Source organism: Hypomesus nipponensis, chromosome 23, assembly GCF_054491055.1.
Source record: "Hypomesus nipponensis isolate SF chromosome 23, ASM5449105v1, whole genome shotgun sequence".
In the NCBI taxonomy this organism is placed as follows: Eukaryota; Metazoa; Chordata; class Actinopteri; order Osmeriformes; family Osmeridae; genus Hypomesus; species Hypomesus nipponensis.
Genome location: NC_140383.1, coordinates 24055664 through 24083453, shown reverse-complemented (window position 1 = coordinate 24083453; position 27790 = coordinate 24055664). Strand labels below are relative to the sequence as shown.

The 27790-nt window shown below is 46.1% G+C and overlaps 1 protein-coding gene across 1 annotated transcript; it reads left to right on the top strand.

Moving 5' to 3' along the window:
* The first annotated feature begins 371 nt into the window (after nt 1-371).
* On the top strand, nt 372-18175 carry xirp2b (xin actin binding repeat containing 2b). Its single transcript, XM_084689548.1, has 9 exons — nt 372-542; nt 3630-3777; nt 4758-4886; nt 5706-5795; nt 5979-6036; nt 6142-6230; nt 6476-16073; nt 16492-16622; nt 16781-18175. Exons 2-8 carry the CDS (start codon nt 3745-3747, stop codon nt 16581-16583), a joined length of 10089 nt encoding a protein of 3362 aa, XP_084545674.1. The 5' UTR covers nt 372-542; nt 3630-3744; the 3' UTR covers nt 16584-16622; nt 16781-18175.
* The last annotated feature ends 9615 nt before the right edge of the window (nt 18176-27790 follow it).

The window sequence follows — 27790 nt, the reverse complement described above, 5'->3', positions numbered from 1 at the left end:
CTCAAACAATCAGTCCCCTGTCGTCCTCTTCACACTGTCTGGGGTATTTTAGGACAGAGAGACCGTTTAAGTATTTGTTGTAGCCCTCCTGATGTATGTCATGTATGTGATTGGGTCTGTGTGAAAGCCTGAGACAGCTGCAGCATCAGTGCGGACAGTGGGCCATGCTGGAGACTGGTGATGATGTAACCGGCGTGATCTGATTTATCGGCGGACAGAGGTCCGGTCCTGGAGTGATGGCCTACAGGAAGTATGCGCATGTCGATTTCTGGGAGTTGACACGAAAGGCACGAAAGCTTCACCTGCTAAAAAAAGCGCCCCTGGGCCCATGGTTTTACAAGTGGGCGGGGGGTCTAAAATAAAATCAGCTGTCCCTGTGCGCTCGCTGGACAGAGGAGGACGCGTACTGCTGGAGCTGGTCTCCAACTCTGACTGGGATTTGCTTGGGGCTCTGACAGACGCCCTGCAGGACAGGGGTGGCTTTGGCCTTCGTGTGGGATTCTACCTTCTGAGTGAGCAGTTTTATAGACTTCGTTGACCTGGTAGGTGGCACAGCCTTTATACGGCAACATGTTTGTGTTGGGTTAAGGGTGCTCACAGTGCTACTAATGCAGGCTCTGGTTAGAAGCACATGGCCACTGATTAGTTTACCCTGATGTTAATGTACTGTGCTGTCACTTATTGTCAAACTTGAGGAACTTATGTGTAAAAAAAAAAGTAGAAATGTGAAAAAGAACCTTTATATCCAAGTTGTAGGTTTTGAGCGCTTAATCCATGTTTCTGGAGCGGGGTCTGACAAGGCTTGAGCAGTTTTCCCTCCCTGCAAACACCCTCAGAATAGCAGGCCAATCAGACACTGTGTATCACCATGGGCCAGGGCTGATGGACTGACGTTTAGCAATCAGACTGTGGGTCCACCTGGAGCAACAGGGGCATTTTGATTTGGGAAAGTTTGGGTTCGCAAGCAACCTGAAGGACTCACGTCCAGTTGAAGGGCAGGTTCAACATACCTGCTGATCTGAACATACCGCAAACAAGGTATCTGGCACTCTGTCAAAGACAGATGGCGTTTCTATGAAAGGAGGTGCCGCCGTGGAAACCCCATATGAATCCTACAGATTCAGAGGTACTTTGTCGTACGTTAACTGTGTTTGGATGCGGAGATGACGAGATCCACTTCTCTGGGACAACTAAGCACGGACCTGCAGTTTCTCTTCAGCTTTCAGTGAGAAACACGACTCTGCCAGGCACCAAAGTTTAAAATAGGGTTGATTTATTTTTGCAGGTACTTGGCGCCTAGATTACTTCACTTTCCTGTTACGTGAGCTCCCAACCCAACATGAGATAGGCCCGAGACTGTAGACACATTTGGCATCGGATTCGCAGTCCTCTGTACATGAAATATTGCATTCCTGCAATGGCAACTGGCAAAATAATTTTAAAACGTTATAGCTTTGTATGATTGAAAAGCATAGAGCACTGATTATATATACAATAGCCAAAGTGGATTGATGGTTTTGGAGTAGGTGAAACCTGCCTTAGTTAGGGAAGTGCCTCTGCTTGTCCCCCCTCCGCTCTGACAGGCTGATGGGATTGATCTAGCATAGCTGTCATTCCTTGGGGGCTAAAATAGAGTAAGGAGAGAGCTCTTCTCCAACATGCTGCGGTCTTATGACAAAGTACCAAAAGCAAAGTTATAAATTGTGTGTCATTCTGGGCTTTTCACAGTTTGTATTGTTCCCCAGACATGTTGAGTTGATTAGGGTGCACACTGATTTACATCCAGACAATTGTTTACTAGATCAAACAAAAAGTTTTTTTTTGTAACTTATAAATTGTGAAATATTCCGTATCTTAACTTTTTTATCTTCAGTTCAAAGAAGTGTCCCTTCGATGAGAAATATTCTCTGGAGTGCCTTGAAGAGATTTGACATGTTTCATTGACTGGGAACCTCATTGCATATTGATGCAACAAAACATAATTTGAAATGATTAAATCTGTGCTTTGCTGTCATAAATCATATTACGTAAGGGAAATATCCTCTCACATTTCCAGCATGACTGAATTTCCTGCTGACAGAGTTCTATTTTTCATTCAGTTTTGATAAAATAACAGTTGGCTACTGTTCAGAACCCATGTGGCAAATGCTAATTATGATCCAAAACAATATGAATCTGACAAATTAGACGAAATACACCATTTCAAATTATGATCCAAGATCCCTCAGCGTTTTGCGCTTTTTAGTTCTTAATGACAAAGTCCCCCTCTTGCCCGGTGTTTTGTAGCGTCACAGCGGCCGGCCATGAGAGGTGAGGTGAGCGTGCACTCCTCTCTTCCTCTCCTCCTCTCTTCTTCTCCTCCTCTCCTCTCCTTCTTTCCTCCTTTCCTTCTCTCCTCCTCTCCTCCTCTCCTCCTCTCCTCCTCTCTTCCTCTCCTCTCCTTCTTTCCTCCTCTCCTCCTCTTCTCCTTTCCTCCTTTCCTTCTCTCCTCCTCTCCTCCTCTCTTCCTCTCCTCTCCTCCTCTCCTCCTCTCTTCCTCTCCTCCTCTCTTCTTCTCCTCCTCTCCTCTTCTCCTTTCCTCCTTTCCTTCTCTCCTCCTCTCCTCCTCTCTTCCTCTCCTCTCCTCCTCTCTTCCTCTCCTCCTCTCCGTCTCTCCTCCTCTCCTCCTCTCCTCCTCTCTTCCTCTCCGCTCCTCCTCTCCTCCTCGACGTCACAGCGACACAGTGCTGCCTCAGCTCCAGGTCTAATGTGTTTTCCACGGGGACTGTTAACAGTCTGCCCTGTCACGCCTTCATTAACTTAACAATGTTTTACAGCACAGAGCCAAACATAAATCTATATCCCCCATCTATAAAACTGGCTGTCCGCAGGGACTAACTTAATTGATTTGAATGAATCTCCTCCAGGGAGGGTTAGGGTTAGCCACCACGCCACCACGCTCCCTCCAGGGAGGGCACGCCCAGCCAAGAGGCTCTGTACTCGGTGCTCTGTGCGTGTCAGCACTCATGTTTGTCATGATATTGCATAGAGACCTCTGAAGCCATCTGAGAGTGATGAATGATGTGTTGAATGATGACTGAAAGATTCATGGTTGGCTGTCACCATCAGATTTAGAACTTTAAAACTATTTTTTAAGTCGCACATGTTGTTTACAGCTCTCGTACTTCCTACATTTGCATGAATGTCTTCTGGGTAACGAGGGAGATGAGGCAGACGAGGCAGAAGAGGCAGCCATCCGTCCATGCTTTCCAAGAACGTTGTAACCTTGTGCGGTCTTCAGCTAGATTTGAAATCCGATCCCTCATTGTCAAGAAAAAATTTCTCTGTCTGCTGCTATGCAAACACAAAGATGTGATTGAACTGTTTCACTTCACACACATCCCCCCCTGTGTTTACGCTTGATGGATCGATGGATAACGTGATTATAAATAACTGAGTTCTTTATTTCCTCTGTTTGGACTGTTTGCACGGCTCCCCTGGTAACAGCCTCTCCATGAGAGAGTGGTTCAGAGGTGCGAAGCTCCTGCTGCACCCACTAATGAGCCTGTGTTGTGTTGTGTGTGTTGTGTTGTGTGTGTTGTGTGTGTTGTGTTGTGTTGTGTGTGTCGTGTTGTGTGTGACTGGCCCAGCTGCCGGCAGCGCGGGTGGATCCAGGGCAGGACCTGAGGAAAAGTAGAACCAGAGGAACAGAATTCGCTCTGAGGTCGAAGTGACAAGTGTCCCACCGACAGACCGACAGACCTTATGGCCACAGACCAGACAGACGTCTCCAGCAGGGTACGCGCACACACACACGCGCGCACGCACACACACACGCGTGCGCACGCACACACACACACACACACACACATGCTTGCACTCACTCATGGACACACACGCACACACACACACACACACACACATGCTTGCACTCACTCATGGACACACACACACACACAGAGCCTGGGTAAAACTCATTTAAAAATGACATTAACTTGGATTGGCCATTGTAATCAGCTGCCTCCACTATTTTGAGATACACGTTTTGCTGCCTCATTAGCCAGGCCGACAGCGATTAAATCTGACATTCTGAAGAATTGAGAATTTGGTCCTTCCAGGTTACAGAGATCCTTCATGGCACATTCTAAGGACCTGCTTGGTCCGCAGTGTGCCACAGGCCCGGTCATGCCAGCGTAGCCCAGTGCTGGCTGTCACGCACGGTGTGGGAGGGCAGCCAGTGTTATGATAGCTGCTGATGGCTTTGTCAGCCCTGTAAGTGGAACGTGATGACAGCTGACCAGTGGGTGAGTTCAGCAGGGCAGTCAGACCCAGGGAAATAGAAAGCCCTCTCTTACTGGACACAGACAGAGAGGAGGGGCAGGCAACACAATAACCTGTTGCTGTAATGCCCCCTGCAGGAGAACTCTGGTTTCCATTACTCATGTCTTGGATCTGAGAGCTGTCATAGGAACTCCACCGTTGCAGGAACACGACCAGACACCATCCAGTCACACTGCTCCTCTAAAAGCAACCAGCTCTAAATATTGTCCTGCCATTGTGTAAACAATATGTCACATGCATTTATATCCCATTCCCTGTGTGTGTGTGTGTGTGTGTGTCTGTATGTGTGTGTGTGTGTTACGTCTGTTTGCTATGGCTCTGTACAGCTGCAGCAGTGTTTCCATGGGCACACAGGAGGCAGTGGTTCATTAGGCATCTGTCTGATTCCAGGCCGTGTAGAAGTGAAGCCTGCTAATGATATTTCCCTGCTTCATTAGGTCATGGAGGAGTCGGAGGTCTGTTCCCTGCCTGGGGGGCTAGCCAGCGTCAGAAAACAATTTGAAGCCCAGGAAACTGCAACATCGCACAATGTGACCCAGTTCCATGTCCATCACAGAAGCGTGCAGGTAATTAGGGGGGTCTGGGTAGACGTTAGCTGGGCCTAATGCATAAAGGGAAACAGAGTGCCTGCAATGAAACGATGGGTGCGTTCGGTCTGACCCCAGCGGGTCTAATTCTGCCTCTCTGCCACCCATCCATCTGCCCATCCATCCATCCGACCATCCATCCATTTCCCTCTCTCTGTTCCAGCGGGCATGAGATACCCCGCAGAGGACGAGTCACTCATCCAGAGACCATGAATCTGGGGGAATGTTGAATGATTGAACAGGCTCTCAGCGTTTGTTAGCATTGCATCAAGCGCCTGTGTAGAGCTCTCAGGATCTGGGTCACATGTGTTACCATCCTGACCACTTACTGCCACAGTCACCATGCAGAAACAGACATTATCCTGGTCGACCTTGTGTCTGTAAAAGCACCGTCTTACGGTTGTAATGGCTGCATTTCTGTAGGCAGGTAAACTCGATTGTGTGACTCATTGTGAGAAGACTTGACGCAAATAGGTGTCTCTGTCTCTCCAGACTGACAATGTGAGTGATTCGAGGTACTGGCATTCATCCACTGCTAGAGTGCACTTTCTCTTTCTGTAATTAGGGCAAAGTATGGTGGGATAAACCCTCTAATTATCAAGCCTTTATCCTGATTGTCAGTAATGATGGATGCTTATCCTCCACAGTTTGAGCAATAATTAAATACTCTCCAGGCAATTATAGTATTTCGCCCCCATGAGAGGAAGCGCTGAAAGTCCTGCTGTGATGGTGCCTAGTGTGTTCCTGTGTGCATGCTGTGTGTTGTGTGTGTGACAGCCAGTGTGTTTCTCCCGACAGGAAGTGTCCAGCTCCGAGGTCACAGTGAGAGGCAACGTCAGACACGTTGTCCCAGCCAACCAGCACATCCATTTCTACCAGAATGACATGGTAAAAAAAAAAAAAAAAAAAAAAAACGCGTTCAAATCTCAAAAGGCTCTTCAAAACGGCTACCGTGCCAACCGCTATTTAAGATCTGCTGCTTGATTGAGACTCCATACAGTGTACTGCATGAGATGATCGCTTTGAACAGCGTAGGATTTGATTTATATCCGCCCATACGTTTTCGTACAGGTCACACATGAAGAAAACAACTTGACCTCCAGTTATGACAACCACGATCAGGAAGCAGGTAACCCCAGCATGGACATGTGATGGTTCTCTTGTGATGGCACCCACTCTGGTGGAGTCCCAGTAGATGCAGACAGTGTTGCTCATGTGGTGTGAACATCCACAGAGGAGGACCTCCCAAGACTCACCACCAAGGAGCTGAGGGATCGCTTTGAAAAAACCATAGAAGAAGCTGCTCCCAGCAAGAAAGTTAAGGTAATTCAGTTACATCTTCCAACCTATTAGCTCAAATCCACGTGAACACAATAAAGATGATATAAATGATGATGTATTATAATATAAACTGTATTATAATACATACTTTTAGTAATTCCTCAAAAATTCCTCAAAAATTCCTTCTTTTTTTTTACTGTAGAAACGGTAACAAAGTTCTCCCGCTTTTATAAACAAGCAGGAATCTTCTCTAACAATGTTTCATAAATATTTTTTCCCCCAAAAAGATGGAACGTGATGTAAACCGCTCTGAGTGGTCCTCCAATGTATCTCAAAAAGTCTCAACTGTTGAGATGTACAAAGTTCCAGCTTGTGAAGCCTCAAACCAAGGTCTCTTTGACTACGAAGACGCTGAATACTTCCCTCCACCACCACCAGAGGAATCAGAGAACCTCCCGCCTCCCCCTCCAGACTTACTGCAGCTCCCGCCAGACAGTCCAGACATGCCAGGAGAATTCTACTCCCCGGAGCCCCCAGAAGCAAGTTACACGTCCAAACAACCAATGAACCGCGAGGAGTACTCAAAACAGAGAAACCTCTTTGAGTTGAAACGTCTCTACAAGCACATCCATCCTGAGGTTCGCAAGAACATCGAGAAAGAGTACCACACCGATGTGTCTGAGACGCAACAAGACTGTCAGGAATACATGTACTACGACGACGGAAGCAGTCCTAACAACATCAGCATGAGCCCAGACCAAGAGTATCTGGAATGGGATGAAATCCTCCACGGAGAGGTCCAGTCGATGCGCTGGATGTTTGAAAACAAACCGCTGGACGCCATCAAAGACGAGCACCCCGAGGAGGAGGACGATAAGAAGATCACCCAGCAGGAGATCATCGTGGGGAAGGACGTGAGGCGCACGGCGTGGATGTTTGAGACCCAGCCCATTGACGAGCTGGGCTCTCACAACACAGAGTCCACCGAATACAGGAACAAGTTCAACAAGCTGGACAAGGGAGACGTCCGCGCGGCCGCCTGGCTGTTCGAGACGCAGCCCATGGAGACGCTCAACAGGAGGCAGGGGGAGCAGGAGCTGACCAAAGAGCTCGTGTTCACCGAAGAGGACGTGAACTCCACGGTGTACATGGTGGAGAGTCAGTACATGGAAACGCTGGGCCACACGGAGACCATCGACGAGAGTCACCTGCTCAGCCTGAGGTCCGTCCTGGAGGAGATTAAAGGAGAAGCCAAGATCGTCACCAGCACCTTTGAGACCCAGGTCACATGCGTCCTCATGGGCCAGGCAGCGGGCCAGCTGCTGGAGATCAAGTCTGTGAGGAAGGTGGAGATGGAGACCCACTCCTCCACCACCTCCCGCTGGCTGTTTGACACCCAGCCCCTGGACATGGCCGCCAAGACGTGCACCGCCGTCAAGCTGGTGTGCAGCCTCTCCTTGGAAGACAACAACAGAGGCAGCTGGGGTAGGTGGCTCTTTGAGACCAAGACGTTGGACGCTTTAAACGACGACTGGGAAAGTACCAAGCTGCAGAGGGAGGAGATCGTAGGCGCTGACGTTAGGAAACACTGCATGGTGTTCGAAACTCAGCCCATGGACTCTCTGAAGGACGACTCAAACGCCAGACCCCCTACCATAGAGGAAGTAATTGGGGGTAACGTCCGATCCGCAAGACACTTTTTTGAGACCAGTCCAAAGTCCGCTGCTAAGAATGGTCTTGAAGTTGGGAAGCTTAAAAAGGCTCTGGCGCACGAGGAGGAGAGAGGAGACGTGAGACATCAAAAGTGGCTGTTTGAGACTCAACCATTGGAGCACATAAGAGAAGAGAAAAAAGAGGTTGTTCGAACTGTGAACCTGCAGGAAGACCTCACTCAAGAGGATGGTACAACCGTCAAGGCCGACGTCCGAAAGAACTGCTGGGTGTTTGAGACACAGCCCATGGATACACTGAAAGACGATTCAAACTCGAGGCCCTTATCTAAAGAGGAGATTATTTCCGGTAATGTCAGATCAGCAAGAAACTATTTTGAGACAGTCCCAAGTGACGATTTGAAAGAGCTTGCTGAGGTGGGTAAACTTCAAAAAATGGTAGCCCTGGAAGAAGAGAAGGGGGATGTTAGACACCAAAAGTGGCTTTTTGAAAGCCAACCCCTGGAGAGCATTAGAGATGAGAAGAAGGAGGTGGTTCGCACCGTCGACCTCGGGGAGATGAATAAAGGGGACGTCTCAAACTACAAGAAGATATTTGAAACTACCGACCTGAGCAGAAAGGACGAATCTCAAAAGATCCTTGTAGAAGGTGTCACGTGTGGCTCTGTGAAATCGAACAAAGACCTCTTTGAGTCGACAACCATGTACGCCATGCAGGACAGCTCTGGACACTACCACGAGGTGAAGACAGTGCGCCGTGAAGAGGTGGTCAAAGGAGACGTCACATCTTGCAAATGGATGTTCGAAACTCGCCCCATCGACCAATTTGATGAAAGCATAAACAATTTCCAAATTATCAAGGGAATATCCAAACAAGAGGTTGAGTCCGGGGACGTGAAAACCGCCAAGTGGCTGTTTGAAACACAGCCTCTCGATGCTATTAAATACTTCAGCAATATGGAGGATGAAGAAGATGTTGGGACTACAGACAAAGTTGACGTTGTGAAAGGTGATGTGAAAACCTGCAAGTGGCTGTTTGAGACTAAACCAATGGACGTCCTATACGAGAGGGCAGAAATCAAGGTTGAAGATGAAAGTGAAGAGATTCACAAAGGAGATGTGAAGACCTGCACGTGGCTGTTTGAGACACAAGCGCTCGATACTATCCGAGATGAGACAGAAACGGTTCTGAAAGCGTGTACTGTGAAACAAGACGATGTTCAGGGCAAAGACGTAAGAATGGCTTGCTTCCTCTTTGAGACAGAGAACCTTGAGAATCTCACGGGGGAGGAGGAAGGTTTTAAGAGAATAACTGAGATAGACGTTCAATCTGGCGATGTGTCTCACATGAAGTGTATCTTTGAGAACCAGACATCAGATATCATGACCTCAACATCTAAGGAAGTCATGCACAAGCTGAAGAGCCTTCAGTCAGAGGACATACAGAAAGGAAATGTTGTTAACTGCAGATGGCTCTTTGAGAACCAATCCATAGATACGATTCGTGACAGCCAAGATGAATCCGTAAGCGGCCGTACTGTGAAGGACGTGCAAGGCGGCAATGTCGATAAAGGTCGTTTTATTTTTGAAACCTACACCTTGGACACAATTCAAGAGGCGTCTTCCGAGACAGAGGAGACACACGTTACGAAAATGCAGAAAATTGTCCGTGAAGACGAAGAAAAAGGGGACGTGAAGAACTACACCATGATGTTCGAGACTCAGCCACTGTACGCCATTCAGGATAAAGAAGGCCATTACCATGAGGTCACGACGGTCACCAGTGAGGAGGTCATGCGTGGAGATGTGGTAGGGTCCCGATGGTTATTTGAAACCAAGCGCCTTGATTCTATCAGAGATACTGATGAGGTCTACATAATCAAGTCTGTCACACAGGAGGACGTTCAGAAAGGAGATGTCACGTCCGCAAAGTGGAGATTTGAGACGCAGCCTCTAGACAGGATCGCAGAGGACAAAAAGATGTTAGTCAAAACTGTAGATGATATTCAAGGAGGAGATGTCCGAATGAACAAAAGACGCTTTGAGTCTGATGACCTGGCGCAGACATCTGTGCGAACGGTGAATGTCAGCGAGATTCAAAAAGGCGATGTGAGGACAGCCAAATGGATGTTTGAAACCCAGACAATTGACAAAATACGTAGCATGAGCTCTGAAAACATTGTGGAGACAGTCATGAAGGAGGAGGTAGCAAAGGGTGATGTGAAACAATCCGTTTGGCTCTTTGAGAAGAATCCCCTCGACCACATTAAAGAGGTGGATGAGAACGGCATCTTCACTCGAGAAGAAATCCCCAAGGCAGACGTGCAGACAACAACATGGCTGTTTGAAACCACTCCGTTCCACGACTTTAACGAGACCAGTATGGAGAAGACGGAAATCGTGGGGAAAAGTATCAAAGGAACCCTTGAGGAACTTTACAGTCAGAAAATGGTAAGTTCAAAGGGAATTCTCCTTGAAGCAGATGAAATTGGGGATATCAGAATGGCAAAATACCAGCTAATGAACAAGCAGGCTCCAGAGATCCAGAAGGAGGAGGTGATACACGGGGACATGCAGAGCATTATGATGAATCTCCTGAACAGGCGGGACACAAAGGAGAGAGGCATCGTGATCGATTCAGAAGAGAAAGGAAACATCAGCACAACAGTGCAGCAGCTGCTCAGCCAGGAGAGAGACAGCACTGTGGAAAAAGAGGAAATCATTCGAGGAGACATTCAGGAAGCGGTGAACAGTCTTCTGAAGGAGGGAGGCTCCGCCAAACGTGGAGTGCTCATCCAGGAGGACGAGAAGGGAGACGTGAGGATGACAATATATTCCCTCCTAAATAAACAAGACGAGGTGAGCGTGGAGAAAGAGGACATCGTCAAGGGCAACATTAAGAGTGCCCTCCAGAGCCTGTCAAGCCTGGAGAACTCGGAACAGACAAGGATAAAGGTAGACGACTCTGAAAAGGGAAATGTCAACTTTTTCTCCACGTGTATCGAATCGGGAGCACTTGACTATCTCAAACAGCTCCAAGTAGGGCCCGATGAAACTCTGCCTGACAAAGCTCAGAAAGAGGAGATAGTTGGAGGTGACATTAAAGGAACAAAACTCATTCTGGGACGCAGCCAAGCACAGATTGAACGTACGGTCGAAGACATTGTTCCTGGAGATGTTCACAGCACTGTGAAGGTTTTCATGACCGAACCGATGGCCTCGATGGATGGTCTGCAGAAAGAGGAAATTGTGAGGGGGGATTTAAGAGCTGCTATGAATTCCTTGTCACAGTCAGTGAACCAGTCTGTGGTGGTGGAGAAAGAGGAAGTCGTAAAAGGCAACATAACCAAATCTCTGCGCTGCCTGGAGAGGGCTCAGAAACGCTCCAAGGAGGTGGAGAAGCCAGACATCGTGCGGGGCAACATTAAAGGAGCCCTGCGGTCCCTTGAGCTGTCAGCGACCTCCAGAGTTGACAACACGGTCGAGGATCTCGTGGCAGGAGACGTCAAAGGAACTTTGAAGTCTCTGGCGAAGGCGACCCACCTGGTGAAGGAGGTGGAGAAGGAGGAGATTGTGAGGGGGGACATTCATTCAGCGATGATGTGCCTGCAAGACGCTTCTAGTGATAAGAGGGTCTGCCAGCAGGAAATAGATGTTCAGGGAGATGTGAGAGGAACTATCCAGCTCCTACTGGAAGCTCCAGCCTCCCCGCGTATGCAGCGTCGACCCAGCACCGAGGGAGACGTGAAGATGTCAATAAAGTCTCTGTATGACACTCAGGAGATTCAGGAACAAGGCCAGTCCGAGAAGGAGGAGGTCGTAAAGGGGGATGTTAAAGGCACAATTAAGTCATTGTTGGAGACAGCGAAGCGCGAAGCTCCTAAAATCAGAATTGGAGCATACAGGCGAGTCAAAACTCCTGTGAAGGCTGAGATCAAAGCGACCCCTGTAGCTACGACGACAAGCGCTGACGCACAAAGAAACGTACAAAAGATAAGAACTGCTAATTCCTCGAAGACTGAGAATTCTGCGGTGGAGAATCATTCGCACTCAACTCAATCCACAATCAGCACAACCGAATCTCAGACCACTCAGCAATCCACTACCGTGGTAGAACACAAAACTATCACCCAGAACCACGACATCAAAACTTTGAAGACGGAGTTCCGCAATCTGAATTCAAATCGAAAGGGTTTCATCAAATTAGATAAAACCAAAGTTAAAAGGGGTGTTTATGTCCCCAAACCAACACTGCAAGAATCTGATCTACCTCTGCCCCCCCCTCCTCCATCGATGTCTGAACACGACAACCAGTGCCCCACCCCTCCCCCACCCATCAGCGACCTTCCCCCTCCCCCAACTCCCCCACCCGCTGTTGACTCTGAGCTGGATGCTCTGCCCCCACCTCCTTCCCCCCCTCCCGGCACCACCGAGCAAGACTTCCTCCCGCCCCCTCCATCTCAGCAGGAGCTAGACTCCATGCCTTCCCAGACGCCTCACCCCGCGCCGGCCAAAGCAACCAAAATGATCGTCAAGAAAGTCAAAGCTCCCGTGTTGCAGAAGGTCCCCAAGCTGGAGCCTCAGGTGCAGGTTCAGACCAATCGAATGGTTCAGTCGGCAACCAACACCACCACGACAAGAACGTCAGTGGCGGAAACGAGCAAAAGTCAAACCGAGTCTGTTGTTCTTTCATCAAAAACGATTTCCTCTGAAATCCCCATGCCACCTGTTTCACCACGCCCACTGAGGAAGGGTTGTGTCTCCCCAGTGAGATTCACACCTCCTCCTTCCCCTCCTCCGTCCATTAAAGCCAAGACTAACATGAGCAGATTCACCACCCCATTGATAAAAGCAGAAGAAAAATATAGAAAGCTAAAAGAGGATGATCCTTCACCAGCTCCTCCAGGTGCCGTTTCTACACACGACTCAGTCACCGCTCAACCTCAGATGGTTTCCTCTGAGGGCGCAGGTACTGAGCAATCAAAGCAGAGCAGCGTAACATTTGATTTCACCCAAGAGATGGCTAAAAAGACTGTGACTCAAGTCCAATCAGACACAGTATCTTCTGAATCATCCAAGCGAGTGAAAAATTCAGATCCCCCCTCCAGCACGGCTTTGATTAGCGCTGTAAATGTGAAAAATCTGCCAGACTCCACTGTTATTTCTTCAACTAAACAGCATATAGTCTCTAATCAGAGTTCAAAAGTTGCCTCTGTTCAGGAGATCACATCCATTTCATCCTCAACACAACAGACGTTCATGGAAATGAAACAGCAAACTGCTTCCAGCTCTTCCCAGCAGTCTCAGTCGATTGAAACAAACAAAGTCCAGACCTCGATCAGTGCTGTCACAAAAAACGATTCGATCCAAACAGACAAGAAAGAATTCAAAAATCTAAAAACAAAGGGTTCCGATAAATCTGGAGTGAAAAAGATAACCGAGAAGGCAGTTGCGTCTGTAAAGGTCACGGCAAAGTCAGAACTGACAACAGAGAGGAAGATGAAAGCCGATACATCCTTGCAATCTGAAGACAAAAAGATAAATGATAATCTCACTGTGGCTGAGAAGGTTGCTCATCAGCCAACAAAAACAGAAAACACAATCACTGTGAAAAATGTAAAGACGGGTAAATCACCCCAATCTGAGAACAAAAAGATAAATGAAAATGAGAAAGTATCTAATCAGCCCTCCATAACTGTCAGGGCCACACAGGAGGCTGTTGTCAACGCAGGAAAATCAGCACAAAAGGCAAGGAAGAGCATTAAACAAGAAACGCAAGTGGAGATCAAAGATACAAGGCGGACAAGCGAGAGTGAAAAGGAAAAGGTGGTTGTGGAGAAAAGGGTGGAGAAAGGGTCCGAGCCTGGGGTCAGGCAGGACACAGACCTCTCCGCTGCTCCACAGGCCAAGGACAATCAACCTCCAGCGACTCCGACTCCCAAACGCAAGAAGAAGAAGTCCCGGAAATCAAACGGTGTGACACAGGCCGCCCCTGCAGAAGCAGCCGCCTCTGTGTCTGAGAAGTCCCTCCAGAATCAGGAGGTCACGGTCGTCCAGATGCACGCAGGCATGAAGGAGGAGCATAGCAAGGTCCACAAAGAGGTTATAATCACGGAAAGTAAAGTTCATCAGAGTTTTCAACAACAGGAGACCGTTACAGTTCAAAAGCAAGTCAAAGCTTCTCAGAAAAAGAAAGGGGAGACAGGTAATCAACAGACTGGAGAGAAGTCTAAGCAGGGATGCAAGAATGTTCCAGCGAAAGTGACCGGCAAGCCAGCACAACGCCAATCTGTTACGATGTCAACAGAGAGCACACAGGATGTTCAGAGACAAGCAGAAGTTCAAAAGTTAATCTCACACATAATTGAACTGCAGGGAACTACAGGAAAGATTGATTCCAAGTCTGTGAAGACTCTGCTCAATACAGTTCCTGAGTGGCTAATTGGCTCAGAGGAGAAAAGTGATTTGGAGGAAAAAGCAACTGAACATAATATGGAAAAACTGATAGAAATAGTACAGTATGTGAAAAAACTGACAGAGGCCAAATTAACGTATTTCGAAGGCAAGGGCGCGGTGGAGAAGCATGAATATGAGCAGATGTCTGAAAAGATTGTTATTGGCGGGGCAACGCAGAGAATATCTAAAATAAGTATTGGCTCTGCGAAAGTTGAATGTCAGAAGAAGGTTGTAGAGCAGAAAAAGACTTCACATGAAAGCAGAAAACAAGAGACGATCTCAGTGAAGCTAAGTGACCCCAGAGCGCCCTCTCCATCATTAAAGATGCGCCCTCCCTCACCCACCTACATTACCATCGAGTCCGCGCGGAGAACGGACTCCCCTCAGCGCGTAACCCCCTCACCCACCCCGCTGCACCGACCGGCCACGCCTCCTACCCCCCCCCCTCGCAGGTCCGACACCCCGACGTCTCGCATCAACAGAGTCACCCCCTCCCCCACCTTCGACAGGGCGGAGAACTTGGCTCGACTGAAGGACACTACAGCAAAGCTCTCCCGCGGAGTAACACCGCCTCCAATTTTGCCCCCCCAGCAAATCACTGAAAAGAAATCGGAAATTGTGGAATCTCCCGCTTCATTCCATCGGCAAATCAAAACGGAGACACATGCGGTGAAAATGTCCGACACAGCAAGCGATAAGACATCGGTGAGGGAGGACGCTTGCTCTGTGGATGCTCAGAGTGCGGACACAGACAAGGCAGCTAGCCACCCGGAGCAGGTCACAGAGGTCGACGCCTCCTTCCGCCAAACTGATTCAGACGCTGCAGCAGAGACGTCTGACTCATCGACTGTCACCACATCAGTGAGAGACAAGACAGAGTTTTTCGAAGAGGCTCGTAAAGCGAAGGTAAATAAGACCTATGTCCGGAAGGAGCCCATCGACATCCCCGAACGGCTGGGCCCAGACACGGAGGAACCAGAGACCCAACATCAAGAGAAAGAGGAGGACCTTCTCAAGGTGGACTTGTCAGGTCTGGTCAACAAATTCGAAACACCAGAAGAGAAAATCTACATTAGAAAGGAGCCTATTGTGATCGCAGACAGACTTGGGGCAGAGATGGAGAACTTTGAGACTGAATCGGAGAAACCAGAAAGTCTGGAGGACGAAATGCCAACATTTGACATCAGGACTATTAAAAATGTTTTTGAGCTTGGTGAAGCGAGTGCCGCGTTCAAAGAGGAGAAGAGCAAACAGGAGGAGTTCGAAACAGCATCAGACAGTTCAAAGCAGGAGGGTCCTCAGGGAACAGGGGGCAGCTCTCGGCAGAGCGTCCCCTCCCCTCCTCCACAGGATGAGGTGGAAACAAAGCCAGCTCAGCCAGCAGGGTTTTCCGAGACAAAGTCAGTCACTGAGCAATTCTCAAGCGTTGATGAATTCGGCAACAAGACAGTCGGGTCACGTTGCACCACGACGGTCTCCCAGCACTCCAAGACCCTTTCTGCTTCGCCCGTGCCCGTCTCCAAGACCCTGTCTGCTTCGCCCGTGGCCGTCCCGTTCTCGTACGCTGACGCGGTCAAACGGAAAGCTCAGGAGCTGAAGGCCGCTGAAGCCCGTGCGGAAGCGTCCACGGAGGAGCTGCTCCAGAACTTCCACAGGACGTGGACGGAGAGCGAGAACGTTTTCAAGAGTCTCGGCTACAACGTCTCAGAAGAGAGGACAGCGCACGTCGTTTCGCATCAGGCAAAGACCGTTACAACCGGTAAAAAGAGCGGCATGATGGGATTGAAAACTAACGCAAAGGAATGGCATTTGACTATATATTAACCATTCACTTATTCACATGGCTGATCCAGATGTGATGGAGGGGGTTTGGAAGTTTGCTTTTGTGATGAGTAACCAAGAAGGAATCTTAAAGTTTATAACCACATAAGCCTTTTGGATGACGAGCCTGTGTTATTCGTGTGAAATGTGACATGTTTACTGATTTGGGTGGTGCTATGTGTGCACAGATGTGACATATTTTGTATGTTCGGATCTGTAATGAAACTTTGTGATGCTGTATGATAAGCTTTTTGATATTCGCACGAACAGCGTAGAGTACTGATAAGTACAACAAAATACTAGCACAGTACTTGCTCACTGAGATTAAAGAACACGTGGTCCCCTGACTTCACCAGGTTCGAGTTCCCAAGTCGGAGCTGTGTACGGCGTGTCGGAGGAGGGTTTATCCCATGGATGCTCTAATAGCGGACAGAAAAAAGTTCCATAAATCCTGTTTCTGCTGCGAGCACTGCAGAACAAAATTAAGGTAAATTCAAGAAAACATCTACACAACAAGAAATGGATGTATGTTTTGAGTCGTTAACACTTTCATCACCAAAACCGAAATGAAAGTTTATTAACTGACTTGCATGCAGTAGTTGAATCTCTTGTTTGTGCTTTACTCTAAATCGTAATCTTTTCCAGCCTTGGCAACTATGTGTCTCTCCATGGACATCTGTACTGTCTTCACCATTACAAACAACTCCTGAAGTCCAAAGGGAACCATGGTAACCATGGCCCCGAACAGATCCCACCTTCAGGAAGCGGCCCTACCCTGTTACCAGACCAACTTAATTGGAGATACTCAATTTCACAGAGCAGTGTTAGTTCATTAGACACGTCAAATACACTTGAAAAGGAATTCCGAAAACCAATCAAAGAAACCAAACATAATAGTAATAAGATATCTGTTGTATGGCCCCCACAATCCCAACCCCCTAAGAAACCCTTTCAGCTCGAGGACGATATCAAGCTTATTAAACCCCAATGGCCCCCTCAGGATGACGCCACCATGTCTCCCAAACACCAACACAGAAAGGCTGTTCCCAGGAGCGTCCTTTAAAGTAGAGCAACCCAATGAATTAGTATGACATGTAGATGTGTCCCAGTGCTGTACCACGGGGAACAGGAGAGGCCTTGAGAACACAACACAAACACACACCTGCAGAGGAACAGGAAGAGCCTGTAAAAGATGATGGTGGTGAGATAAGTGACCGTAGAAGAGGGGAAAAGTCTCAAGTATGTAAATGTATGTAAATGAATATAGTGAGCGAAGAGAAGAGATTGTGGGAGATAGTGGACTGTAAATAATGGTATTTTAAGAGAAGGGAATTAGAAGGAAATGAATGTGCTGCGGGTTAGAGAAGAGTAAGTCAGAAGAGGGTAAATGTAGAGTGTGAAATGTCACATTGGGAGAAATGAACGCCACAAATGTGATTGGTCCGTCAGGTTTGATGACATCAACGTCACATTTAACATGAAATGGTAATTAAAGGGAGAATGTAAGACGCAGAGAGAATTACAACTGGATATGTGTTTTATACACGTCTGTCATACAGTACCCTGATTTACATGATCATATCATCAATCTTTACCCATTATGTTTTAAGGAATTATTTGATGCAAATGTATTGCAATAATCTTAGTTTGTCGTTTTCGTCCATGGAGAGAGTTACAAATTGAATCAAGTGTACCATTACTGCTTATATTTGTCTGGGCCTTTTTCTTTCAACATATCAACATTTTTACAATTACCTTTTTCTAGCACCTGGTGTGCAGCCGAGTAAAAATGATCTTGGAAATATTTTCTTTATAATATATACAGTATATACTATATCCTATTAATTGGTATTAATCATGTTTGTTTTGGAGATTTGTATCCTATTTAAAAAAAGCAAATATTTTGCAATGCACATTTTATTTCGTAGATTAGCCTATCTTGCTTTGTACAAGAGATTTCCTGATGCTATCATCTTGTCGGGCTGGTTTACTTTCTAATTTATTGCTGATCCAGGGGCAATAAAAAGATTTAATTGAAAAGACTCCGCTGTGGTTTCTGATCCATCTATGAAGTCTAAATATACGAACGTATGATACGGTTTCACAAAATAAACGTCATACTGTCAGAAAGTATACCGTTCAAAGAGATTGTATCTACTCATGGTCTGCAATTACTTTTGTATCACTTTACAGTTCAGCATCTCTTTTATTTATTAAAGGGTAATTATGGATCAATATTCATTATTTTCATTACAACACTCATTACAGAGGCGTTTGCTTACATTGGTACATGTGTATACTGTAGCAATCTTGTATGCATATTTTCCACTCAACATAATCTCTTAAACATTTAACCTCCAGATATAAGTGTGTAGGGATAGGCTACCCTTCTACTATGTAGGCCAAATCCCCCACAATAACTAGTGGTTAACCATAGTTCGAGATGTACAGGGAAATGTTTATCAACAAGAGACGAGAGTGATATAGTGAGGAAGGCAACAAAAACCAGTTTTAAAAATAAACGCAACCGTTTTAATTAGTTTGAGACCACAGGTGGTTATCCGCTCCCATAGGAGCAGATGACATGTGGGCGGCACCGCACTGCAAACCGCTTCGTTCCACCACGTGCTCTCTGAGCACCGGTTCTGCTGCTCAGGGTTCTACTGCACCGGCCAGAGAGAAGTGAAACGTTTATGCTATTTGTAATTAAAAAAAAACTTTTCTTTGACACGCAGATCCGTAATACTACCTCTACAAAACCTATAGAACCTGGACATCAATCGATTAGCCAAAATGCCTGGCTCACATTAATATAGTTTATTCCTTTTTGAATGTACATTATTAATTATTCTATCAAGGTGAGGCTATGGTATTTTATTCACTTCAAATGTAGCTTTATATTTTATATCAGTATTTTATTCCAATGTTTGCTCACTGGTCTATGTAACTAATGTGACTTATTGCAAATGTGGGTAGCCTTAGCCTATAGAGGACACTGTTCTCTCAACTTCAGTTTTTCACTTCAAGACAGTCAGGATGGGAACATCGTGTGGGGTGCAGTTGTAATGATATTTTAACCGTTTTTATGCTAATGTAGGCTATTATTAATACATTTACAAGATGACGTTCATTTATAAGGGTATAAATAAATTCCCCGTCTACAATTTTAATTTCAACCATACCAAAATAAAAATCTGTTGAATTCCCGTATAGCGTCAAACTATCTTGCTGCAGTACAGTCTGCAGAATGAACTCTTTCCCTTTAAAACTGGATTGGTTACGAGGCTTTCGGATTATGCTCTGATTGGACAGCTGTAATGTCAAGTTCCATGCTCTGCCATCAAGTTTCCTCGGGACTAATAGATGCTCCCTTCGGATGCTGAGCCAGTCTCAACCGTAGCATTAAGACCAGGAGTGTGAATGGGATGGAGTCGATTTAAAAGGTAGGCTGAGCATGTAATTCACACGGTGTCACAGTGTACATATTTGGACGCTGGTGATACTGCACGGACTTTGAAAATGTCGGAGATTTTTCATGTACTTTTACTTATGTCTTTAAGCGCTTATCTCTTCTTAAACGCTGGTTGAGTGCGCACTGTATAGCCTATACGTCCCCGTTGTAGGCAATTGAGTTCCTTGACTGTAAACCCTGCAGGACCTCTCGTCCCTTGCCTTCGTCTGTTTCATGGGTGCCTGCGCAATTTCTCACATTCAGTTTGAAGCTCATGGTTATGAGTCGCGTGGAGAATAACTGCAGGTGCGACACTGATTTGCAAAGGAATGTATGTGTCCACTGTCCACGTGAAAATAGTTTTCCGAACGGGACTCGTTTATTTCATGTTGGTGATATGAATGTTAAACAAAGCTAAAGTTGAGGGCAATTTTTCACACTATGTAAGTTATACATGTGTTTTAAAATTATATAAATATGGTATAAACAGCGTGTTGTATCGGCCATGTCAGTAAGAATTCATATTGAGTTTTTATCAGGCTGCTTGGGATTTTTGTCTGACTGACTGTGAGGTCAAGAAGTAGGAGGCGATCTTTGTGAAAAAAATGTTTTAGATGCGGCTAATTTGTTCTCTTATTAAGGAATAGGCTTATTGTTGAATAATTATCCAGTGGTAAACATCCGAATTTCCATCCCAGCCACATGATGGGTTTCTCTGCATGTTGAGAATGCCAGGTTGTCCGACCGGAACTGCTCTTTTTGTCGGTCGTCTAACTCTAGAACAGTTTCATTGTAATAACCGCAGATACAGACTTTGCTCTATCAGGTCAGACCGTAGACAAGGTCTCAATATCGATGACACATTTTCTGCACTAAAGTTATTTTTTTTTAGGTTTTTCTGGCTCTTGGCACCAGCTTGCTGGTCAAGCCTACTGTGATATAATCTGAATGTTGTAGTGTGGAGTTTTACGTATCTACTGAAATATACTTTCATTATTAAAATTAAAATAGTGAGTTTGTATATCACGCAAATAATGCCACATACATTTACGATGTTCTCCTCTCTTCGAAGTGTAGTTTGCTCATAGCTCTTCCCCTCGAGAATAATAACTTAAAACAGTTTCGTACATCTCTTTATGCAGTGCAGAGAGAGGTATCAGAGCTTACTGGATGCAGTTTGAAATGTTCTGATCCTGTATTGTCAGTGTCTTCAGTGCCTGCTTGCTTTCAACAAGCCCCCAGTGACCAAGCTCTGTGCTGAATGCTCAGCTTTATGGACCTTTAAAACACAACCATTATTTGTTTAGCAAATACGGAGTCCCCTTTAATAATATGTTTTCAATTGAAGTCCTCACAAGAGGGAACTGCAGGTTCAAAGACGTCTTTGTTTTTGATGTGTGTCTGACATGCAAGCGCTGCTCTGGTGTAAAGAGCGTGTGAAGTCCTGTTCCCTACAGGGAATGAGCTTGTTTTCAATTCAAACATACACAATGTGCACTGTATACAGTACTCCACATGTGTCTTGGTAACAACCTTTGTCATTGCCAAAGACACACAAACAGATTGATTTAGGGTGCATTATCGAAAAGTCTGTTTAGCCACGATGTAAACCCTCATAAGTATTACTGCCATTGTCTAATGTCTAGTCCCTCAACAAAGATGTATTGATTATTGCTGGAGGTAATGGATCCCTGCGTTGAAGGTGATTTGCAACGGCAAGCTCTGCAGTCGGTCAAAAAAATCATTTGGAATTAAAGGTTGAATCATTCGAATGTGATATAATCTTTAAGTACAAACATAATGTTTGTTTTTTTATGTGAGGCATTGGATTGCATTTGGATGTTTTTCTGGTGTCAGGTGGGATGATGGAAGCTTGACTCCACACTGCGTTTCAGCAAGCTCCTCTCACACAGAGCACTCGGACCGTTTGAAGTTCAACCTACTTGCCTCTCCAAAGTCCCTCTGCACAGGGCAGTGTATTTAAAGTCCATGCCTGAAGGAGCCCTGGGTCTATAATTGGGGATCTCTGAGGGGTTAGTGGAGGTTCTCAGTCCTAGTGGTCGGGAGTGTGGGAGACTCCTTGTTGTGGTAATGAGGCCAGGTATTACAGTGAGGCTGCAGTGGCCCCAGTAGCTCCATCTCAGGGTCATCAGTCCGGGCTGAGCATCTGCCTGCTCTTTACCCACGGTGTCATGCACTGAAAAGGCCCTCGGAATCGTCTACTTCACTTGACCAAATGTTGGGTTCTGCAAATTTAGCCTGAGAGACCAAACGCTTGATAACCAGTTCAGAACATGCCAGTGAGTAAGAAAGGCAATGTTACTGAATCTGGAGTTTCCTTGTGTTGCTTCAGTGAAAGAGGGTGACTTGCCCCTTCAACGTCCATTAAAGGACTGGAATCTCACGTATGTATTGTCATGTGAAAGAGGATTAACACAATAGCAGGGTCATTTATTTATCTCTTTTTAACTTCCCGTTGGCCTCTTTCTTGATTGGATAATGACTGTACAGCTTTGTCTGCAGATACTTTGTAATCATTCTGTATCTACATACTGACTTTATGAATTGTTCGGAACCATCATTTGATGAACAGAAAATGACCGTTGAATAATTCAGATATCCCCATTAACATGATGTAGACTGGAGAACATATCATCTTTAAGGCACTTAATAGCACATCTTAGGCTTGTGGGGCCTGCTCTAAGTACATACCCAGGCAGCAAGCCAACATAAGAAGTTGAAAGCAGTATAGAAAAGATCTCCTTCTGCTTTCATCTCAGTTTATTTTCCTGATGACCTATCGTAGCAGCTCTCATTCCTCATCAGGACCATAGTGGCATCGATGTGGGGGAGAGGAGCCAGCGTAGGGATCGAAAACAAACTCCTCCATCAGCTCTGCCCCCCATCTCTCGCACACCCCCCTGCCACAAAATTGGCCACAACAATTGATTTGGTGGGGCAAGAGCCCAAGGTGCCTTGGAGTGGGAGCCATAACTCTGCGACCAGAAGTGTGGCTCTAAATACTCCCCCACCTGGAAACATCCCGCTTTGTCGTGGAAACATCCGCGTTTTATTTTCATCCCCAGTTTTATCATTCTGCTCCTCTCTCCCAGCAATCATCACTCCCCCTCCTCCCCCTCCTCTCCCCCCCCTCTCCCCCCACCCCTCCCTGTCCTGGGCTGGAAGGTGTCAGATGGGAACATTAGCAGTCAAAGCAGACTCTGGAGGACGCACCCCTCGTGCAGGTGCTGTTCTCATCGCATGCTGATCAGATGTTAAGTGTCTTGAGTAGTTACTCGTTTAAAATGCAATTCAAAGACATACAGGCTGAGACTGTAATGCCGAGACTGTAGTTACTCCGAAGCCCCTTTGGATGTTAGTTCCCGAAAGCAGAGAGCCAAACGGATGTTATGCGAATTCTCTGAGTATGTATGCATGGTGGAAGTCTACCATGTTGAGGGTGCGACATTGTGAGATATTGTTTGAAGAAGATATTGAAAAGGGAGTGATAGGATGTCGGTCTCCTTGCCCCTGCAGAATGTGCTCAGACGTGCGCTGCTGTGGGCTGTGACCACCTGAGGGTTGGCTTGATTTCCCGGGCGACCAGGCCCAAATGTTTGAGCGCTCTCACGTAAATGCTCTCCTTTTGTTGTTTTCAGCTGAATCCATGACCTTGAAATGACTAAACAAAGTCTGGGTAGGTCAGGTGTTGAAGCATGACAAGGTTTTTCTTTTGTCATGGAAGGTCAAAGCAAGTACATGACCATTATATCCTCATTGTTATTGTCAAAAGAATCTGGAAAACAACAAATGTTTGGATTTAGGATCTTTTCTCACTGGTGGCATTTTAGACATGCAGCTATATTCTTGTGTGTGCAAGAATAGGCTGTACAATACTGGATTTGCCTTTGCCTTTGCAGTACAGTGCAGTGCTTTCATATTCATGTAAATCTCTGGGTGTTGTAAATCGTCTGCCTGCATGGGATTATGCTGGAATCCAACTGGAGAAGTTTGTGCCTGCCTTCCCTTCTCTGCTGCAAAGCGTGTTCCACAGGAGGGTTCTCATCTGAATATCTGCAGATCCTCATTTCAGTCCTGCCTCATACAATGTTGAATATCTTTCTTCCTCTGTTTGTCAGTGGAGGCTAATATTAGTTTTAGACTCACCCAGATCTTGAAATGTATCTGTGCTGCATCTGTGTCTGTTCTGCAGGAAAAGGATGGGATTGTTTTAGACTGGGAGATGAGTTGAGAGTTGTGACAGTAGGCTTTGAACACATTGGAATACACATTTATGTGTTTCATTGGCACGCTGGTATGTTCTCATCATGTTTGTGACACATTTTAAACATCCCCTCAATAGTAAACGAACCACTTTCAGTTTCATAATGTGTTTCTGACACCTCTGAAGTGAGCAGCTGTCTCGTTCAGAGTGGAGCCAAGTAGGCCTGAGCCCTAGCCCCTGGGCCTGAGCCCTAGCCCCTGAGCCCTAGCCCCTGGGCCTGAGCCCTAGCCCCTGAGCCCTAGCCCCTGGGCCTGAGCCCTAGCCCCTGGGCCTGAGCCCTAGCCCCTGGGCCCTAGCCCCTGAGCCCTAGCCCCTGAGCCCTAGCCCCTGGGCCCTGGGCCTGAGCCCTAGCCCCGGGGCCTGAGCCCTAGCCCCGGGGCCTGAGTCCTAGCCCCGGGGCCTGAGCCCTAGCCCCTGGGCCTGAGCCCCTGGCCTGAGTGGGGGAGATGGATCGAAATGGACGTAATCCAACTGCAAAATGAACGTATATCCATTGAAATGATTGTATAACAATAACACCTCTCAGGAATGAGAGGTGATTAACTATTAATAACGCCTCCACAAATCAGTTAAAAGCCAACCAAATAGAACTGTAAATTATGTCCTTACCTGGCAGCATAGCATCAATTAATCTAAAGGTCAGTCATTTAAGTTATGCAATTTTGCACCTTTTAATCTGGTTCTGATTGGTTAAAATGTTGATGGTGTTTGATGTGCTTCCTGTGGCTGGAGGTGCCTGTGTTCCTATGTTCCAGGAGTGTGCCTGTGTGTTTTGTGGATACAGCTATTCAGACTCGTCAGCAAAGCACAGCGTTGTAATCCCCTTGATAGGACTTTCTCTGGCTGACAGTTGCTCTCAGTCAGATGGGTAACTCCACAAGGTTTAGCTGTTTCCAAGCTGACTTTAAATCTGATTTATTTTCTCCTCCCAATGCCCCCTTTTTCATTGCTTCAAAAGTCAATTTGTCAAAACCTTTTCTGATCCAGATATCTGTCGAGATAAATTGGCTAACAAGAAAATCTATAAAAGAGATTATGCTGCATTTTATTGTCTGAATGTGTTGTTTTCATGTAAGTAACAAACACAATATTGACTATATTTGTATCAATTGTGTAATAAAAATATAGATTGCCAGGCTGCAATGTGATTTCAGTAATGTTTCACTCTTGTACAATCCTTATTTACGAGGGAAAGCTAGGCCAACTAAATGCTATATTGAACATTTCAGAAGACTGTCATAGTGGGGGATCTGACATTTCAAAAGTAGCATAGGATTTAAATCTAGATGTAAAATGAAAAATGTTGTATAATTAAGAGGATGAGTCTCATTAAGTGCTGTGAAGTAAGCCTAATGGTTGGTTGCCTTTTCCATTTCATTTCTTTCGTACGTTTGTCAGGTCCTGCTTGAGGAGATTTCAAGATAATTGTTGTTAGTTTCTCTTGTCTAAGCTTGGAACAGCTCTTGTCCTTGAGAGGCAATCACCCATCAACTAACTTTTGCATAATACCTTGAATGCAGCTACATTTTGATCTGGCTAAACCTGAAGCACCTAGTGTTGTCTTGGCTTGTTGTAAAGGCCTACGCAGTGTGTCTGATATCCCTCTACCATGGATGTTCCTGAAAGCCTCTTCCAGGAGAGGTCTGCCTTATTATGCTGCTGGGTTCAAATAGATCAGGTCCACATCTACTGTGAGGATTAAATCCCTCAAGGTCAACAGACCTCCGGCTAATAAAGGTTAATTAAGCTACTTTAAAGTTGAATGCAAATGATGTAAATCTTGCCCTAACCAGGGCTGTGTGATGTCTCTCTCTCTTTCTCCTTCTCTCTCTCTCCATCTCTCTTTTATCTTTATCCTTCTCTCTCTCTCATTCTCCTTCTCTCATTCTCTCTCTCTCTCTCTCTCTCTCTCTCCAGTCTGGGATTCATATGTTTGTTTAGAAATGAATAATAAACATATTTAACCTGACATATGTTTAGAGAAGTAAAATCTTCATCTAATGCGGTTTGGCAATTTGTGTCATCATGGAGTAAATGAGCTCTCTTTCTACCAGGAGAAGACCTCCCCATGGAGTAAATGAGCTCTCAAACTGCCACTAGAGTTCCAGTGGTTAAAAGACACTCAAAGGATTCACACAGTTCAGCTAAATATTTTATATGTTACGCTTCGGTGCTGCAAATCAACCAAGGAGCATATCCACTCATTAAACATCATCCTATCAACTTCTTCTGTGGACTGTTTTGTTGTTTTTGGGGTTAAATTAATGCTCAGGTTTCCAATTACTGGTTTACTGTTTATTTAGTCATGTGTGCCACTGGACGGCTCCAAGTACTATAGGCTTACTCCTATCCAAATCTTGTGATCCAAAAATGTTTTTTCTGTGATAAACAGGAATGAAATTATGTTAGTGATGATAAAACATCAACAAAAAAAAATCCAAATTATTCTGTAATTAAGGCTTTTGCTCAACTGGAACAGTTTAATGAAAGTGGTTCGGTCCTACTCATCCTACCCCATGGTCACCCCAGAGGTCACACCAACAGATGACATGATTCAGATGTATTTGCTCCCCAGCCTGTCATAACTAGCAGCTGGTAAGTCTGACCTTCTTGCAGATGTGTGGTGTCTCAGAGTGAGTGCTGCACAGCTTGGACTTCCTTCTTGCACGCTCTGGATCCTCCTGTAGGCTTTAGAGAGATTTTATTGTCTTTTTTCACAAAGTGCAATGGAAGTTCATTCAAAGTCAGTCAACACAAACTTTCAATGACAGCGGGCTTACGATGTACGGCTGTTTACCCTGTAACTGTTTGACACTTCCAGAACGTTCCCCTAAATACAACTGGCAACTGACAACGGAAATTACAAGAGATTTTTTAAATTCTTATTTATTTATTTACTGTTTGTTTACTGTAATCTACAAAGCAGGGGGAGTTCTTGTCAAGGTGGTGTGTGGACAAGTCCAGGAAGTGTTTGGCTCTGTTTGAGAGTTCTGAAAGGAGACGTCCTGACCTGAACTCTGCAGCTTGCAGCAGCAAGCTCCTGGAATCCCCTGCTGTGCTCGCAGAACCAACTACCACCGAGCACGGCAATGAAAAAATACACTGCAAACCAAGCCTGTCCATCATCATATACTGGAGGACGGTGCCAGGCTAACAGAGACTCCAAATAGGATAACAACTCAGAAATCACAGCTGTTTGATGTGCACACCTAGTTATATATCGTCTGGTTCTCTCGTGTGACACAGGCCAGCCCCATCATGTGACACAGGCCAGCCCCATCATGTGACACAGGCCAGCCCCATCATGTGACACAGGCCAGCCCCATCATGTGGCACAGGCCAGTGATCACAGAAAGGATGAGAGAGATCTCTCCTCTGGGCTCAGAGCTCTGTGAAGGTGACTCAGGAAGCGGCGTGTGTGCAGAGCGTGGTGTCTTCGTCCATGATCCCTCCCCAGCCCTGGTGTCCGATGCAGAGGCATGTTGCTGACTCGGCAGAAAATCTATTTTGGCGAGGATCAGGCAGGAAAGGCAAGGGAAATGGTCCTAGGACGTGATTTTCTTCAAACCCAATATCATCTGACTCTTTTCCTCTGTTGTTCAAGTGGATGTCTGTCCTGGATGTAGCGCTGGAGGCGTGGGAGCTGTCACAGAGAAGCCTAAGTGGAACACACTTTATCTTCCTCGTTCAGACATGAGGAAAGGCCCCTCAGTGCTCATGGCAGCCTGAGGGGCCGAGGGTAGTGTTAGAAGAAAAAGTGATTTCTGTGACTGGATCACGTGATCTCTTTCCTCAAGCCGTCTTGAAGCACATCTTTGTCAGCAGTGGCTTGACACGTTCTGCGAGGAGGCAGACAAACACAATTACTGTACCTGCAAACACGAGTCAAAACGCTGAACGATGTATCTCTACTCTCTGC